This window comes from Pseudonaja textilis, chromosome 2 (genome assembly GCF_049901715.1).
Source record: "Pseudonaja textilis isolate UNSWEBS1 chromosome 2, rPseTex1.2, whole genome shotgun sequence".
NCBI classification, from domain to species: domain Eukaryota; kingdom Metazoa; phylum Chordata; class Lepidosauria; order Squamata; family Elapidae; genus Pseudonaja; species Pseudonaja textilis.
In genome coordinates this window covers 119,769,978-119,788,598 of record NC_141991.1, presented here as the reverse complement: position 1 = coordinate 119,788,598, position 18,621 = coordinate 119,769,978, and the positions used below count along the sequence as shown (strand labels likewise).

At 41.9% G+C, this 18,621-nt stretch overlaps 1 protein-coding gene and 1 long non-coding RNA gene across 2 annotated transcripts in view; one reads left to right on the top strand and one right to left on the bottom strand.

The window, feature by feature from the left end:
- PITPNC1 (phosphatidylinositol transfer protein cytoplasmic 1) overlaps nt 1-2,000 on the bottom strand; it is a 180,578-nt gene extending 178,578 nt beyond the window's left edge. The window contains exon 1 of the mRNA XM_087925072.1: nt 1,871-2,000. Coding sequence (XP_087781198.1) covers nt 1,871-1,930 — 60 coding nt within the window. The 5' untranslated portion in view covers nt 1,931-2,000. The remainder of the gene's footprint in view (nt 1-1,870) is intronic.
- Nucleotides 2,001-2,821: 821 nt separating this feature from the next.
- On the top strand, nt 2,822-17,264 carry LOC148127044 (uncharacterized). Its single transcript, XR_015741871.1, has 2 exons — nt 2,822-3,248; nt 16,775-17,264. It is a non-coding gene; the product is annotated as an uncharacterized LOC148127044 (long non-coding RNA).
- Nucleotides 17,265-18,621: the final 1,357 nt, after the last annotated feature.

Below are 18,621 nucleotides of genomic sequence, written 5' to 3'. Positions count from 1 at the left end.
GCTTTCTTCCTAGGGGTGAGATAAAAAGTAACCTAGCTCAGGGGTCGCCAACCTTGGCAACTTTAAGCCTGGTGGACTTCAACTCCCAGACCTAGCTGACTTCATGCCCCAGGCAGGATTAGAACTCAGAGTCTCTTGGTTTTTAGCCCTCTGCCTTAACCATTACACCAAACTGCTCCTCTGTATTGAACTATAAAATGCATTTTAAGTCAGGCTTATAAACAGCCATTTGTCTCGTTTGGTTGTGACAAGCTCTAGGCAACCAGGCTTGAAATGGAAAGGGAGGAAGAGGTAGTGTTAAAATTTAACTACTGATAAATTAAAGAGGAACATTAACAACACAGGGTTAGATGCATTCATTTTTAAGGAATAGCAACTTCTGCTGAGTTCTTGGCAAAACTCTCCTTAACTACCAGAATGCTGGTTTCCAACAGAAGAGCCTAAAAAAAAAAAAAGCCACGAAGCTGTTGGAGGAAAAGTTCATACAACATCCAGGCAGCCCCCAGTATTAAAAATACAAAATAGACCATAGGCACTGGATTTTGGCGGGCTCAAATAATATAGAGGCGGAATAAGGTGAATCATATGACTGACATCTGCATTTTTATTTTCTCATGACACAAATTGCAAAAGATCGTGGCAACCCCAGAACGTTTAAACTAGTTTTTCTGCAACTGCAAAACTCATTCTAAATCCTGGCAAGGAGCGAAAAATGTCGGAATGCAAGAATAAAACATTATTATAGAAAAAATATCTACCTACCTACCTACCTCCGCACCCCTAAATCTACAAATAGGATTCTTCCCAACGTATTTGCAGTATCTGCATTAAACAGAAAGGAAAAGAACACCGCTCTAGACGAGAGAATTCTATCCAAAACGCGCCCCCTTGTGGCGAACAGCAGATTTTGGAAGGAAGAATGAGAGGAAGAGACCGAATATATTTTGGCAGCGCCAAAAGAATAAAGGCGAAAAAGAAACTTGAATGTATTGACTGGCTTGCCATTAAGGCAGCAACTGTAAATTTAAACGGTTCTCCGACTCAGGTTGCAGCCTTTCAGTTTCACAGCCAAAACTGAGAAGGGTAACAGAAAGAGAAAGACAATTTGAAGTTTTTACGGTATAAACAACATCCAAACTTTATGTCAGTAAAGCGACTATTACACCGTATCAGTTTGATTACAACTATAGCTGGTATGACACCCCCCTCCCCCGAAGCCTGTTGTATTCTGCACATGAACAGCCCCTTGTATGTAGTCCTTCTTCCTCCGCCGTCATGCTTGTTTGCCACCCGCTTCAATTTAGGCACCTTAGCGCAGCGCGCACATGTTATGATACGCATTGCTTCTTAAGCCGAATCCCTCGAAGAAAGGCTGGCTAACTTGATTCCAGGTAATTGGAAAGTAGCAAAGCCCTCTTTAAAGAAGGCAGTTTAAATCATAGAAACGGCCATGTATCGCTAGCTAAATAAACTTGGGAAATGAAAATAACGGGGGGGGGGGAGAGGGAGAGCGCGCGCGAATCTTTTCTTGTTAACTTGTTTTTATTTTATTTTTTTCACCAAATGCATTCTTACATTAACTGCAGCCCACATCAGGGCCACCCAAGGTATGTGTGTGAGAAGGTATTTCTTTCTTTTTTTTGTTTTTTTCCCCAAAGCAAAGCTGGGTGGCCAATGGAGGTTCTGATGCAACTGTGCCTGACATCCACCTTCTTGAAGAACGAGGCTTCCCTCCGTGCATTTGCAGGGAATAAAAAGAAAAAGCCGTGGAAAAGCCGTCACTGGATCGCCGACGATCCCCCCTCTCCCTCGCATAAGGCACCCTCCTCAAGCGATCCCCCTCAGCCCGTATTAGGCAACGCGCACTCACCTCCTCAACTGTCAAAGGCATACAGATCCGATACTCCTTCATGAGCATATTCCGACACATTCAAGGCAAACCAGCAGTTCAGGAGAAACGCGAACCACGGGGCACCCCCCCGATCCTGCAAAGGCAAAGCCGCCGCCGCTGGTCTACAGCGCCCCGGAGGTCGCCCGCTTGGCAATTTGGGCCGTAGACGTCGCCGCTGCTGCTGCTACCATCCAGCAGGCTGAGCCAGCCCCCGGGGAGAAGGACGGCGAAAACACCGCCGCGATGCTCTGCTCCGATCTTCCAGGTTGGCAGCTTCGAACCGCGGTCAAGCTCTGCTGCCTTTCACAACATGCACACGCCGAAGGAGGGTCGGGAGCCAAAGGCGGCGGCAGCGGCGATCATACAAAGGCATCCGCCGGGACCGCTCCAGCCAGAGGCATTTCTTAACCGCCGCAACCTCAAGACATGTTGGCCGAAGCCGAAGTCCGGGCGAAAGAGGCTGGAGCGAGCAAAGCGCGCCTCCCGGACCCCGGGAAAATCGAGGAGATGCTTCCTTCCAAGACAAAAGACGGCTCGCTACCGTTTCCTTCTCCGCCCGGTAAACAAGCGCCCTCCGTCCTCTCCGACCGAGCGCTGGAGGGAAAGAAGGAAAGGAAGGAAGGAGCGGCGTCCGCTCGGTCCCTGGATCGGCTGCGGGGCTGGCCTTGCCCCGGCGGAGAGCCTGTCGCTCCGGGTCGTGGCTGATCGCGCCGAGGAGGTTCTGCCGCAGCAGCAGGAGCGGCGGCGGCGGCGGCGGCAAGCTTAGGAAGGGTGTGAGAGCGTGGCTGACATCAGCAGCCCCGGCAGGAAGGAGGGCCCCATCCGGCCAATGGGGACGAGGCAGAGCCAGGCAGGCGACCCTTTGAAACAGCAGAGCCTGCCTCGGTTGAAGCGGCGGCGGGGAAAGGACAGGACAGGAAAGCCGCTTGCACGCCAGGCAGCAGCGGGCGGGGGAGGGGGGGGAGGAGGAGGGCATGCTTGGGGGGCAAAATCAGCTCAGGGGTTTTTTTTCCCTTTAAAACGGGCGTGCGTGTGAACGTGTAAGTTCTGAGGAGTAGTGGAGGGCAACTGGCAAGTTTAAGAAATCTCCAGGGTCCGGGAAGTGGGGGGCGGGGGGTAGAAGCAATGAGGGTCTTTGGGAAGGATGGACAGCCATTTGCCTGAAATGGGATATAGAGTATCCTCCTTGAGTAGGGAGGGGGGTGGACTAGAAGACCTCCAAGGTCCCTTCCACCCCTTGTTCTGTTCTCTTAATCAGGCAGCCTGGACGGCGAGACACCCGTCCAGACGTGGACTTCGAGGTGAAATCTAAGGCAAGCCGAGACGCCAGTCTTTCAGCAGCGCAGAGAAAGGAAAGGTAGCCTCTGTTTGTGTGTGCATGTATACATCCTAAGACTCTTATTAGAGCCTTTTCTAGGGACTTCATTCCGACAAGACAAAGAAAAGGAAGGGGGGACGACGTATGTTTGTATGTGGGGGGTGGGAGGGTGTAGGTGTTGTGTGTATACAGGCAGCTGAGCTTTGATTCCTGCAAAGCCCATCTGTGTTGAGTTGGAGCACATACAGCAGGGCCCCGACTACACATTCCATCTGGTTTCCTTCTCTTGACAGATTTTATTGTGCAAAGCCCTGCGGGCTGAGCTAGAGAAACACTAACGGCGTTTTTGCTGAGCATGTGATCTTAGCCTTACATGCTTCACAAGGGAACTGAAGCAGAGAATTAAGGAGAACTCCATTTTAAGAGGCCAGGCCCCTTTTCTCGCTCCTTCCAAACCATCTGAGTATACATAAACATTATCTGTAATCCTTGCATGGGTAAAAAAAGAAAGAAAAGAAAATCAAAGTTTTTAAAAAAAATCTCTTACATTTCATAATTGTTCCTTGGGCAAATGATAACTGCGGCATACAGTATTACATTATATCCTTTCTTAGTTTAAAGCTCTGCTTAAATTATCCTTTGCCACTCTTGTTTGATTGGATTCTTCTTTTTAAAATGGGATGATTTGATCGGCAGATTACGTGGATTTGGTTTTGTGTCTGTTGAGAAGACTTGATTGCAAACAGGCTCCTTTTAATTTTTAGGGAGAGTAGCCATAAAATCTGTTTTAGTACAGTATAAAGAATGAAACCTGAGACATCTAAATGGGGAATGTATTTATTGTGATTCTAAAACATATAATATAAAGCACGAGCCAATTTCTAAGCTCTTTTGGTTTATATGGTTTAATTGTTAGAAAACTGTTTTGTATTTATACTTTCGGAAAATATGAATAGTTATTTCAGTTGTCTGTGGCTGATTGTTTTAAAATATTTTTATTAAGTAATTCACATGGAATTTCTCCTGCTGGAGTTTTGAATCTCTTAATTTAACATTGTATTAAATTACAGATAGTCCTCAATTTACAGCAGTTTATTTTGACCGTTCAAAGTTACAACAGCACTGGAAGAAAGTGATGTATGACTGGTTTTCACACACTTACGACTGTTGCAGCAACCCCATAGTCACATGATCAAAATTCAAATACTTGGCAATTGACTCATATTTATGACAGTTGCCATGTCCCAGGATCATATGATCACCAGTTGCAATCTTCTGACAAGCAAAATCGAGGCAGATTCACTTAACAACGGTGTTAATAACCTAACTGCTGCAGTGATTCAGTTAACAACTGTGGCAGGAGTATACATACACATCTGATCAGAAGAGAGAATTGTAAAGATCAGCGAAATGACCTGCACAAAGTATAGTGACTATGACAATATTAATAGAGTCTATTCACAAAAACACAAGAAAGGTGATAATACAAGACACCCTGGCATTATTAATTGAATTCAGCAAGTTAAGATAATTGAATTCAGTAGTAATCCACAGAGAATAGTGCTACTATAGATTTGGGCGAACTAAGAATATTTTAGCACATAGACTCACAACAAATGACAAATGTTACTACTTTATGGTTTCGACACCTTGAAGCATTCCAGTGGAACAGATGCTGCATGCATGAATCAGCATCACAAAAGTGACTGTGTAATGTAGTGATTCTGCTTTTCTTAAGGACTCATACACCAGATTATGGTGTACAATCTAAATATTAAGATATGCATAGTATACAGAAGTAGGTTCTGTTTAGATCTTGCCTGTCACACAAACCTTGACTTTGGATCAAGTTATGGATTTGGCAGCGCCTCTGAATGAAGTTCTGTTGTAAAAGATTTACCGCCGCCTGGGCTCTTAATATAGCAAAGACTGTGAAAGGAGAGTTACTTTGAAGTTTACCTTTCCTGACTTCCAAGCTTAAAACATCTGCAAAGTGAGATACAGGTAGTCCTTGACTTGTAGCCATTAATTTAGTGACCGTTCAAAGTTGAAATGGCACTGAAAAAAAGTGATTTGGGATTGTTTTTCACACTTATGACCGTTGCAGTATCCCCATGGTCACATGATCAAAATTCAGGTGCTTAGCAATAGACTCATATTTATGATAATTGCAGTGTGCTAGATCATGTAATCACCTTTTGAGATCTTATGACAAAGTCAATGGGGAAAGGCAGATTCACTTAAGAACCGTATTACTAACATAACAACTGCAGTGATTCATTTAACAACTGTGGCAAGGAAGGTTGTAAAGTGGGGCAAAACTAATTTAACACATCTCACTGAGCAACAGAAATTTGGAGTTTAATTTGGTTGTAAGCTGAGGACTACAGTTACATATTTACTCACCCTCCTTTTTTCCCTGTCTTCAAAATTATGGAGGGAAGGTGCAACAGAAATGCAAGAAAGGGGGTATAGCGGAATTGAGAGCTGATCTTAACATGTTAACAGAATTGGAAGAGACCTTGTAGGTCATCTAGTCCAACCTCCCACCCAAAATACCTTGGGGAAGATAGGAAAGATTTAGTAAGGGAGGGTGGAGGAAGGGATGAGCCTTTTTTTTAAAAAAAAAAGGCAGGCTGGGGAGATTGTCTGGCAGAAAAGATCATAGTCCCAGAGAAAGAAGGAAGTGTTAGAAAGAAATCCCATCCCATCTTGATTTTGTATTATATAGAGTAAAAGGTTTGTCACAATTCTGTTGCAGTACCTTCCCAGGATCTCTGCCATACCTGTGTCTTTCACCATGCCCCAGTGTCTTTTGATCTGGCCTATCCCCAAAGGAATGACAAGGATGTTAAAGGTCCCTTCTCTTCTCCAGTCTGCAGTGAGCCTCCATCAGGGTTCTCTGCCTGGTTGCTGGGTGGGCGTGGCCATGGTGAGTGTTATGGCCAGCAAGTCCTCACTCCGGTCCGCTGTTTAAGCGGGAACCGGGAAAGTCCCTGATTGGCTGGACTGTTTGACAGCTCCAGTACAAAAGGAGCTGTCAAACGGAATCAGCTGTTTCTCTCTCTCTCTCAGCTGCTGCTGTGAGCTGAGCCTCGGCTAGCCGCAGCTGAGTTACAAGTTAACAGTAAAGCCTGTTAGAGCTTTATACTGCCTCCGCCTCTTCTTCTAAGCGCGCCAAATATAAAACTGGCGACGAAGATGGGATGCTGATGAACTGAGGCAATTCCTGAGGCAAAAAGAGAGAGCACCACTTGTGAGTGGTGAGGACCTGCTGACCATAACAGTGGGTATGGCCTAGTCGGCCTCCTGCACCATGGTGGCGGTGTGTGTGTGTTTTTGCCCTCCCCAGGCTCCAGAGGCTTTCCTTGAGCCTCTGGGAGGGAGAAAATGGTCTCCCCGGGCTCCGGAGGCTCTCTGGAAGCCAGAAACAGGCCTACTTCTGGCCTTCCTGAACTTCCGGGAGACCCGTTTTTTGCCTTCCCCAAGCCTCCACTCACGCCCTGCACTTACCTGCATCCAAAACAGGCTGCATGGGGATTCCTGGGAAGGGCAGGGCGGGAGGGGCCAGCCAGTAGTGGGATTTGCGGGGGTCTCCAAACTGTGCAGAATCTTAGCTAGGAGCTGTGAACCCCAGCAGCCCACCCCTGGCCTCCATGGATTTTAATTATCTCAACAGTCAATAGTAACACCCAGGGCCAGCTAGTCAGAATCATAGGGCTGGAAGGCATCTTGGAGGTCTTCTAAGTCCAACCCCCTAACAAAGACAGGACTCCTTATACCATCTCGGACAAATGGTTGTCCAGTCATTTTTTGAAAACCTTCAGTGATGGAGCACAACCCTAGGAGGCAAGCTGTTCCATTGAGTAATCATTCTCACTGGTGGGGAATTCCTCCTTATATCCAGGTCCACCCCTGCCCCAGGGGTGGGATTCAAATTTCTTAACCGGTTCTGTGGGTGTAGCCTAATTTGTGGGTGTGGCTTGGTGGTCATGTGACTGGCTGGGCATGGCTTGTATGTAAATATTATAAATATTTATGTAAACATTGACTTTTTATTTTTTTTAAAAAAGCAACTTTTACCCCAAAGCAGGCAAAGCTAGCAGGCAGATTGAGTTGCTCACAGAATCACGGATTCACTTAGAATTATCTGCAATCGGCTATCTGAATCTGACATATAAATTTTTCTTGCAAGCAAACTCATATAATTTGCTAGCAAGCAAACTCACAAAGTTAACTCACAACCACCATGTATGTAAATATTGATTTTTTTTAATTAAAAAAAGAACAACTTCTACCCCAAAGCCGGCAAAGCAGGCAGGCAGATTGAGTTGCTCACAGAATCACAGATTAACTTAGAGATCGATCTATCTGCAATCGGCTACCTGAGTTCTGCACTGAAAAGCTTCAGTCCTAAGGAAGGTTTGGTCCTAAGGAAGGTTTGGTTCTGCTTTTCTTGCTTTCTAGCTAATCTAAATCTCCTGGCAGAGCAGAACAGCTGATGGTCGGGGGGGAAAAATGGAAAAATAGCAACTTACCAAACCAGGCAAGTTGGATGGCTCGCATGCCAGGTAAGGAGTGAGTGGGCAGGGAGGGGAGGGGCCAGCCAGTGAAGTGATTTGCTGGTTCTCTGAACTGGGGACAATTGTGTGTGCAGCGTTTGCAAGAAAATCCTCTTGTTTCTTGCTTTTTCAACCTCAGTTGTGCCGCGCAAAGCAGCTGAGGAGGGAAAAGCAGGTAATAAAGGATAGCCTAGACCCTGGGCAGGCAGGTAGGCCAAAGACCAAACTAGTTCAGTGTCAGCTGCTCTTCGCAGCTACAGGTTCTATAGAACTGGGCCGAACTGGTAGCACCCCACCCCTGCCCTAACCCCATTGCTTCTTGTCCTGCCTTCAGGTGCTGTGGAGAGCAAATCAATATTCTCTTCCCTGTGACAGCCCAAGTATTGGAGAACTTCTATCATGTCTCCCTTAAACAGGGTAATTCCGGTGAGCCTTTGGCCCCAGCCACCCACCCCTGCTCTTTCCTGTGCTTTATTTCGTTGTTTTAGAGCACAGCTGATTCGTATGGCAGAGTGGTTTGCTGGGCCTCAGCTGTTTTATTCACAGAAGCTGCAGTAGAAGTGTTAGATATTCAATGGGAAAAGTCAGTGATGTCAGACTTCCCCCATTGGTTCATTTTCCAGGCAGGAAAATGAACAGCCGTCAGTGGCTGAAATTGTGGACAGCAGCCTGTAAAAAGAACAGCAGGCACGCCGGGCAGCAGTCTTTTGTTCAGAGCTAAATAAAGAAATCCTTTCCTCCTACCGTTGTCCTGCCTCTTCAATATAGTCCATATATAACAAGAAGGTAAGTATTAGATCTGAAAGTGTTTTTTTAAAACACAAAGCGCACGCTCACCGAACCAGTTGTTACACCGGTTGAATCATACAACTGCCCTTAAGCTTTCTCTCGTAGGCTAAACATATCTAGATCCATTCATCATATGATTTAGCTTCCAGTCCCCTCATCATCATTGTAGCTCTTCCTTGCACTCTTTCTTGGACCTCAGCATCTTGTTATGTATCATGATGGTCACTATGAAAATGTCTGGAATCCTCTCCAAAATTCCATCCCAAGCCAAATAGAGTCTTCTATGATTCTCCAATTCTTCTATCACCAGTCCCATGTGGGGTAATATGGACTAGGCTAGGTGTGATAGGCAAATATCTTCTAAAAATTGTCAACTAGCTGCTGCATTGCCTTAAATAAACATCGACAGGAATGAGTAGTGATGTGCAGTTCTTTGGATTTGGATTAAGGAGTTGCAGCTTGGTTTGCACTTCAGGTGATCCAAATCTAAAACTTTTTGCCCTTGAATCCCAAACGTTGCACAACCTTGGTGATGGCTGCAGCATCAGTTTATTTAACTAGACCTGGAGACAAACAGATCTTTTTTCATTGGATGATTCAAGGGTCTATGGAGATCGCAAAAGGGTGAAAAAGCATCTTCCAATGATGTTTTTATTGTTACCTAATATTCTGATATTTTTTTTCCGCATTGGTCACAGGAAGGGCATTCGGCCATTCAACACACTGCGAGCTCCATTCAGTTGCCCAGACTCCACTCCACAAAGGATTATGGAGTTGTTGGTGATGATGGGTTTTTTTGTGATACTTTTCAGATTTCAGAGTTGTAAATGTATTTATAAAAGTGAAGAAACATTTGGAGCATTCAGTCAGACAAAAAATGAATATCGCCTTAACTAATGAATGTCAAATGTACACGCAGCAGCATCCTTTATCAGTTGCATAATCTTCACTTCAAAAATAGCAGGGTAGTAATATATACAAAATTTTATCTATATTTCTAGCCAATGTGGGAGATTAGCTTGCAAACCTTTTAATGAAATGGTTTTTAATGAAATGGTGACCTAACGGAAAATGGGTGAGGTTATATCCTGCTCTTATATGTCACGTCCACTGATCATTTCTATTTATAGAGCACTTCTAAGTTTCATTTTGATGCATTTGTACTTTCTACTGCAAAAAGAGGATTATTCTGAAATTACAATAATTCTTACTGGCTGATTGGACTCCATCGTATAGAGTTGTATTAGTTTAGTTTACCTTATTGTCATTGCACCTTGTTCAACGAAATCAAACACCATATTCAGTGCACACCATGACCATGAAAATAAACACACACTTCCTTCATACTCCACACATTGAATTGAAAACCCCCAACACCACACCACCACTGCACTCTATAGTAGAATTCAACAGAGCTACTACCCTGGGATAGAAGCTGTTTTTCAGCCTATTTGTCCTTGTTTTTATTATTCTGTACCATCTGCCAGATGGTAATAGTTCAAAAAAAGGGTTCCCAGGTTGAGAATGTTTTGAACTTTCTTAAGGCAGCGGGAGGTAAAAAGCTCTTCCAAAGAGGGGAGAGGGCAACCAATGATCTTCTGGGCAATGATGTTAACCCTCTGGAGTGCTTTCCTATCTGCCAATGTGCAATTGGCAAACCATACAGAGGTGCAGTATGTTAAAATGCTCTATATGGTGCAGCGGTAGAAGGTCACCAGCAGTTTTCCATTCAGTTGTTGTTTTCTGAAAAGTCTCAGGTAGTATAATCTCTGCTGGGCCCTTTGGACCAGGGCTGCAATGTGGGCACCCCAGGTCAGGTCCTCTTTTAGGGTAACACCCAGAAACTTAAAACTGGCCACTTGCTCCACTCGGTCTCCATTGATAAGTATTGAAAAGAAATAAAGTTCTTCAGGATCCGAATTGATCTATAGTAGGTGTCTCTAAGGAGTTACGGAAGAAAAACAATATGATTTCTTAAATCTCTCTTCTATTACAATTTTATTCAGGAAATTATTTCTTATTACAACAAAGCCATAGAATTTATGTATAATCAATTCTCAAATTATTGTAAAGGCTGACATGTGGAAGCACTTCAATGAAGTAACCATCTTCTAATGGAATGATAGTTCTATGTGTCATGCTAGAATGTTGAAAACACATTCAGGAATGTTTTCCTTTTTAGTCAAGAGTTTGCTTTAAGAGTTAAGCACAACAGTTACTGCAAAATCTACCGGTTATAATATAATTGCAATTGTCACACAGAACTTTGCCAACACAGCCAACATGTCAGAGGGAGAGTTTTCCTTCCCTTGTTTGAACTTCCAATGAAAGTTCAGATGGGGTAGAGTGAGGAAAGATTGAGCCCATATGGCAGAGAACTAATGTCACAGTAGGGTACAAAGCTTCATAGGCAACATAGAAATTAGGTTATTAATTTTAACATAAAATAAGAACTGACATCTTGAAAATCATCTTTATTTTTAATAATGCTTCTGGCAACTTATACAAGGTATCCCAGAAATAAGGATCAGTCACCAATAAATGCTGAGAAGAAAATTATGCATTAGTTATTATACGTTATACATGAAATTATACATTGTAATGTATAAATTATACACAAAAGAAAGCCAAGAACAAGCATTGGTGCAAGTTAAAAATTGGAACTTACTGAATGTTCAGGAATCAAAACAGGAGTATTGAAATAATGTAATAAAAACATGAACACAATGTTGGCGAGGAAAAGCATTATGTGATCAATTTCTACAAAATATCAAAGGGAAAGTGGATAAAGATGAAACCTGGCAATGGCTTACAACTGTAATATTAAAAAAAACCCTGAAGGCTTGATTTTGGCTGCTCAGGAGAAAGCTATTTGGACTAATACAATCAAGGCCAAAATTGGGGGAAAAAACCATCAAATTCAAAGTGCAGATTGTGCAAAGAGATAGAAAAAATAGTAGGTCATACACTCAGCTCTTGCAACATTGCACACGCTGATTATAAAACAATCAGCTGGGTTGTCAAGGAGAGCAGTAGGTGTACATATGGTGACAAATGGGCTGTAGGACTCAGGACTGTTAGTTGATCAAATAGGCCCAAAGATTACAGGACTACTAGAAGAAAAGTTGTTTACCCTGTTGCAGATATACAAAGACGGAAAACAAAGAAATAATAAACTGTTATTACAAATTAAGTCCAATAAGAAGAGGATATCTAAAAAATACACTGGTTCTGGGGGAAAAAACAATATCCAGAATAAAAAATAACAGAACACAATGTTGACTTATAATATGAAATAAACTATTTACAGAAAAAGAATTGGAAGAACTGCAAAAGTCTATTCAGCGCAAAGAAATCAAAAGCCTTTCCAGAAGTAACTCAGACTATAAAGGCAAACCAGCGGGAGTCAGCAGAAGTGGAAGTCAGCATAACTATTGAATCATTTTCATTCCTAAACCAGGCACCCTCTCCTCTGCCTTCTTAGAAGAACAAAGCCCTAACTGAAAAAGAAGAATTGAAACGAAGAATAACTGAACATCTAGGGCAGCACAAAAACAACAGAATAAGATTTCCGCATTGAAGCTCATTACAAAGAAACAGCACAAGTATTAAAAGATGTCAATACTGTAATACCAACTATAAGCATCAGCTCACTGCAAGAAACAAACCAACTATTGGAGTGTACAGCTGCAGCTGTAACCAAATACCTGGGATGCAAAATCAACACACATGAAAGAAAGTCAAACAATGCATCAAGAAGTGGAAGGCAAGCTTGGAAAATAAAATCAACATTCTAAGATCAGATGCAAACTAGAACAGATGAAAGAAAAGCTGAAGAACAGGAAGACCAAAGAATATCTGACCAAGAAATAACACCTAGAATCAAAGAAAAATAAGGAAGCACTGGAAATAATAAAGTAGCAAATAATAATTAGCAAGAAGATCAGTAGATACGAAGCTCAAATTGCATACAATAGTCAAAATCTCCAATTTCAGTCAAATCAAAAATGTTCCTACCAAATCCATCCATGGAGAGAAACTGCAGTAAAATAGCCAATACCTGACAAAGAAGAAACAATGCAGTTCTTGGTGCAGCTATGGAACAATCCAAACAAATACAACAAGAATGCAGCTTGGATTTATTTATTTTTAGCATATGGCATGCAACTTGAATAATGGAGGTGGATGAGAATAAAAAGAAGCTGAAATGAAAGAATTTGTATAACAGCAGAAAGGGTGGAAGAAAGGGTGAAAACGGCAAGGAAGACCAAGAATTGGTCATCACCAGGTGAAGATAAACTGTATGATTTTTGGTTGAAATATTTGACACCCCCCCATTTGTTGGCAAGTAGTTAACAACTTACTGCAAGGAGGCAAAATTGAAGAACGTCTAACACCTGGCAAAACCTACCTGATAATGAAAGATCTAACAGAAGGGACAGAACCAGGCAACAGGTCTTGCTTACCAACAATTTAATTTTTTTAAACTTGTGCAGTAGCTGAGGCGATGCAACAGTATCTAGTAGAAAACATGCTCTTTTCCACTTGAACAGAAAGGAAACTGCCCAAAGAGCAGAGGAACAAAAGATCAGCTGCCTGCCATTGCAGTGATTCTTCTGTCAACAATACTGAACAAGTCAGATCGTGGCTATCAAACATCAAAAAATCTACCCAGCTATCCCACCTCCTTTACATGGATGATCTGAAGCTGTATGGGAAAACACCACCTGATACAGAGTCGTGCTCAACTCTGTCCACATACACAGCTAAGATACTGCAATGGAATTTGGATTGGACAAATGTGGCACCCTAACCATCAATGGAAAAAGTAATGAAAACTGAAGAAATCAGGATGGCTATGGAAACAACTTCAAGAGTGTGGAGGAAGACACTACAAATATCTGGGCATCCTTTAAGTTGACAACATCAAGTACACTGAAGTCAAGAAGATTAAAAATGTCAGTGAAGAAGATCTTAAAGGCACTTTGGGTGCAGTCCCAAAACACCTGGATCAGCATTTGAATACTATTGGCATTGACAACATCATCACCCGTCACTTGCAAAAGGCAGCTTTAGTTGGAGTAGCTTACATGCTGCAATGATACCTTTTAACCCCATCAGACCACAAAATCTTTCTATCCCAGGTCCTTGTGATTTGATAGGTAGATAAAAATACCAAATCCAGACAAAACATCTACGGTTGACTGTGTGACCAACCATAGTAATATTGCAATTCTATTATTTCCTGCACATACATAGTTATTAACATTTTTAAAAAGATATTTTTACTTATTGCAACATTTTGACTGCCTTGTTCTCATGTTGTATGTGTGTGTTTGTGTATTTGGTAATCCTTTAATTTTTAAAAAGTTTTTAACATTTAAAATTATTCTTTTGTATTTCACCCTTCCGATGAATATAAAAATGATTTCATTATATATGTAAAATCATTATTTATACAATTATAACTATATAACCAAACATATAACATTTGACTGTATAATCAACTATTATCCTCTAACAATATTTTAGGTATTTTATAATCACAAAACCCATCATGCCAACCACTAAATGGCCCTAAAGTTTGAAGATACCTGAAAAAGACTTTTTAAAAAGTAAGATTGATGAGTTCCTGGACCTTTAAAAAAACATATTTAACCAAAGGGGAAATGAAGGCAAACAGAAACAGAATATATGGTTATTGTAGTGGAATCTATTGCATGTTATATGTACTGTGGTTTCCTCTGCATAGGCCTGGGCTTTTCAAGATGTACCTATGATGCCTGCAGAAACCTTTGTCCTCTCCCTCCCAATTTTCTATCTGTAGCTTAACAGATGTTTTAATCCCCCCCTCCCTCGCAGCATGAAGACATCAGCGCTTTCTTTTACTGCTCCGCTGTATAAGTGGAAAAGAGATGTTCTTTCTCAAAATAGCTGACCAGCTGTTGTTCCACAGGAGAACAAGGTATATTGTTTTGACAAGGTGATAGGAGAGGAATGAAGCCAACAAGTCCAGGGCTGGCTAGAAAGCATATGTCAAGGGCAAAGATATGGTTGGGCTCACTTAGCTCAACTTGAGCTAAGCTCTCACAATAAACAAATATAAAACATGAGTTTGTAATTTATCATTTATGAAACCAGCCCATTTTGATGGTAAACCGTGTGTATTACAAAGCTTTATTAAAAAGATGATTAAGGACTTGCAAATGCTTAACCATGAATATTTTGGTCTGGCAGTTAAGCTTAAAAAGCAGGAGGTCATGAGTTCAAGTTCCGCATTAGCTATGAAAGCTGATTGGGTGACTTTGAGCCAGTCACTCTGTCTCAGCCCAATCCACCTCACAGGGTTGTTTGGGGGAAACCGGGAGGAGGAAAGAATATTAGATAGATTTGCTGCCTTGAGTTATTTATAAAAAAATAATAAAGGCAGAGATACAAACAAACAAACAAATACTAAGCCAGCTCTCAATAGTCTGTCCTAGTCTACTGGAATGGGCAGCTATAAACCATTTTAAATAATAAACACAATGGTCATGTTCTCATGTATGCTTGAATCCGAAGTTAAAAATCAGGTAGAGTAACATTCTAGATCAAAAGTAATTTCTGAGAAGTATTACTTTAGCAAGGATTCAGTGGACTCAACGTTTCACTTTATGAGCTCAGAACAAGGCGGGAACGACTTGCCTCCAGAAGTTGTGGATGCTTTAACACTGGAAGTTTTTAAAGAGAGAGTGGATAGTCCTTTGTCTCAAATGGTACAGGGCAGTGGTAGCTAACCTTTTTGGGCTCCTGTGCCAAAACTTGTGTGCTCGCTTGCACTCGCTTGCATGCCAGCATCCAGAAGGCGATGTGCCCCCGCGCCCCCCGCGCATGTGCGCGCATTCCCCCCTGCCCTCTTACCTGCACTGTGCCTCACAACTGATTTTTCGGCTGGTTTGAGGCCTTTTTTGGCCTCCCGGGGCTTGAAAAAAGCCTCTGCAGACTTTACAGGCCGAATAATAGGCCTGTTTCATCACTTCTGGTATTACAGCCTCTGGGAGGCCGAAAACGGCCTCAAACCAGCCAAAAAAATCAGCTGTGAGGCCCCCCGCATGCGCAGTGAGGTAAATTTGCCTGCAGTTTGTGTACCAGCACAAATGGCTATGCGTGCCACCTATGGCATGCATGCCACAGGTTTGCCATCATGGGTATAGGGTCTCCTACTTGACCAGGGGGATTGGACTAGCAGATCCTCCAAGTCTGTTACTCCACTAAGGAAAAGACATTTTGGGATTATAAAGGAACTTCCCTATTTCTGCTTTTACTGAGGTGAGGACAATTATGAGCCGGTTGCCAAGCATCTGAATTTTGCTCATGTGACCATGGGGATGCTACAATGGCCCTATGTGTGAAAAATGGTCATAAATCACTTTTTCAGTGCCTTTGTAACTTCAAATGGTCACTAAACGAATGGCTATAAGTCAAGGACTACATGTACAGGTAGTCCTTGAGTTATGACCATAATTAAGCCCAAGCTTTATGTAGCTAAATGAAACATTTGTTAAGCTAGTTTTGCCCCATTTTACAACTTTTCTTGCCACAGTTGTTAAGTGAATCTCTGAAGTTGATAAGTCCATTACCTGGTTAAATCAATCTGGATTCCCCATTGACTTTGCTTGTCAGAAGGTTGCAAAAGGGGATCACATGACCCCTGGGATGCTGCAATTGTCATAAACATGAACCACTTGCCAAGCATCTGAATTTTGATCCTGTGACAAACGGTTGTAACTCACCTTTTTCAATGTACCTATACTCACATTTAGAGTCAAGGCATGAATGTTTGCTTTGGGAATGTTTGCTTTGCATGTATAGCCTCCAGTTTGGTTCCTTGGACTGGATCTTGACTTAAATGTCTAAATGCCAAGTCAATGTGGTTGAATGAGGCACAAACTTGGCTGAAATCTCTCTGACAGTCAACAGCACAGCTAGGTAAGAATCTTTACTGGAAACTAGATTGAAGCCACAGTGAATACAGTAGTTGATTACTTTTTGTCAGGGTAAAGATATAGACTTTCTGTTATGGACATTTTGCTGTTTCTTTCTGCTTCCACATCTAAAAAAACTCTTTGCCTTGCACTTTATGGCTTTGAAACTTGTTTGGTTGTTGATATATTCTCTGCCTTGAAGAAACCCTGGCGGACGACTTATTTCTGACATCTCATTATCTTACTCTAGGTAAATTGTGATTGCTGCTGCAAGTACGGACGTTGCCTGAAGATGCTCCTAAGAAGACACCAAAGAAGGAGTTCCGGTTCTAGACTTTAGACCTCTTGATGAGGGAAAAGAGCCACATAGATCTCTGGAGATGATGGATCAGATTTATAAGGATGGCTTTTAACAGATTGGGGCAGCAGGGTGGCTCAGCTGTTAAGACGCTGGACTTGTTGGCTGGAAAGCTGAGAGCCCAGGTTCAAGCATCATGAAACAGGGTGAGCTCCTGTCCTCGCCCAGCTCCTGCCAACCTAGCAGTTTGAAAGCATGAAAATGCAAGTAGATAAATAGGTACCACTTCAGTGGGAAGGTAACAACGCTCCATGACATCATGCTGGCCACAGGACCATGGAAATGTCTTCAGAAAGTCCTCGCTCCATAGCTTTGAAAGGGCTACGACTAGTGGAATAAAAACTGCAGAGACTCCCTTTTAAATAAAACAGATTATGTCACATTTCTTATTCTGATACCTACCTTTTTTTAAAGTCCAACTTCAGAGTACACCATTTTTATTCTTTCCTCTGTTTCCCAGGCATCTGTCTTTCCTATTTTCACTGTTTCTTGTAATTTTGCTTCCTGGACATTTTTAAAACATTGCCTGAATCTATGGGTTGGGGAAAGAGAAGGACATAGATTACTTAAAAGGGAGGAGAATCCATTTATTTTAACAGTGTGGGGGGGGGAAGTGTAAGATAACTAATCGTAGGATGGGGATTTTAGGGTGATATTTTTCCCCTTAGTTAAAATTGGTATCTAAGAATGCTACAAGATTTTTTTTCCTGGCAGTATTCTTAAGGGGGGCTTCTTTGTGATACTTTTAAACAACTTTGGTTTCGATTCCAGGCCACATACACAAGACTTATTTTCTGACCCAGAGACTTCACAAATGAGTATTAGTTGGGACCTAGCAAATATACTGTATGTTTGCTCTCAGCAAACCATCTCAAGGATATGCTATTTGACATAGGCCCTGACCCTGAATGGAGGGAATGTCTGGGAGGGTCCAGGCCACTAAATTAGGCTAATCATTGTACATTGTTTTTGTTTGTTCAAAGTATTGGTGGAAGTTCATGCCTTATGTTTTAAAAGCTTGTATGCTTGAGTAAGTTTTAAATGTTTGTATTCATCATGGCTTCATTTTTAAACCAGTTTTTTTTAAAGAAAAAATAATCTATTATTGCTTTAACAAAATGTGGTTTATTACTTTTGAAAAAAAAAATACCCACATTCTTTTATCCACAGTGGCACGGAAAGGTTATGGAGAGAAACATAATTTCTGCCTGATCCTATATAGCAATTAATAGCAGTAGGCCCAGTTATCACTCCAAAGATCAGATGCTAACCTTCCTGTGACTTCCCCAGACAAGTTATACAGGTTTATGTGACAATGGATTAACAGTTTCAAGCCAAATAGTTTTGTTATCAAGCTTGACCTTGGAGTTGTGTAAGAAAATCAGGAGTTTAATATAAAAAAGATTATAAAAATAGAGCCTAGTATTAAAAAAAAGGTTTCTGAAGGGAGGCAACCCCCCCACCCCCCGAATAATGGAGAACTTCAATATTTTTCAAAGTGAAGGAAATCAGCCGAAGTGAAACCAAAAAAACTTTTTCTTAATTGTCTTGGATAGCATCCATGTAATATGTAACTGAGTTTCTTTAACTTACTTAATCTTCTTGTTTACATGGGAGGAAAGTTGCGATAATCATAGCAGTGAGACATTATTATTCTTCCTCCTTGAAAGGAAAATGTGAGAATGAATACTTTAATGTGTTAGTAGCTAAAAAAAAACCCTCCCCAATTTAACTGAAAA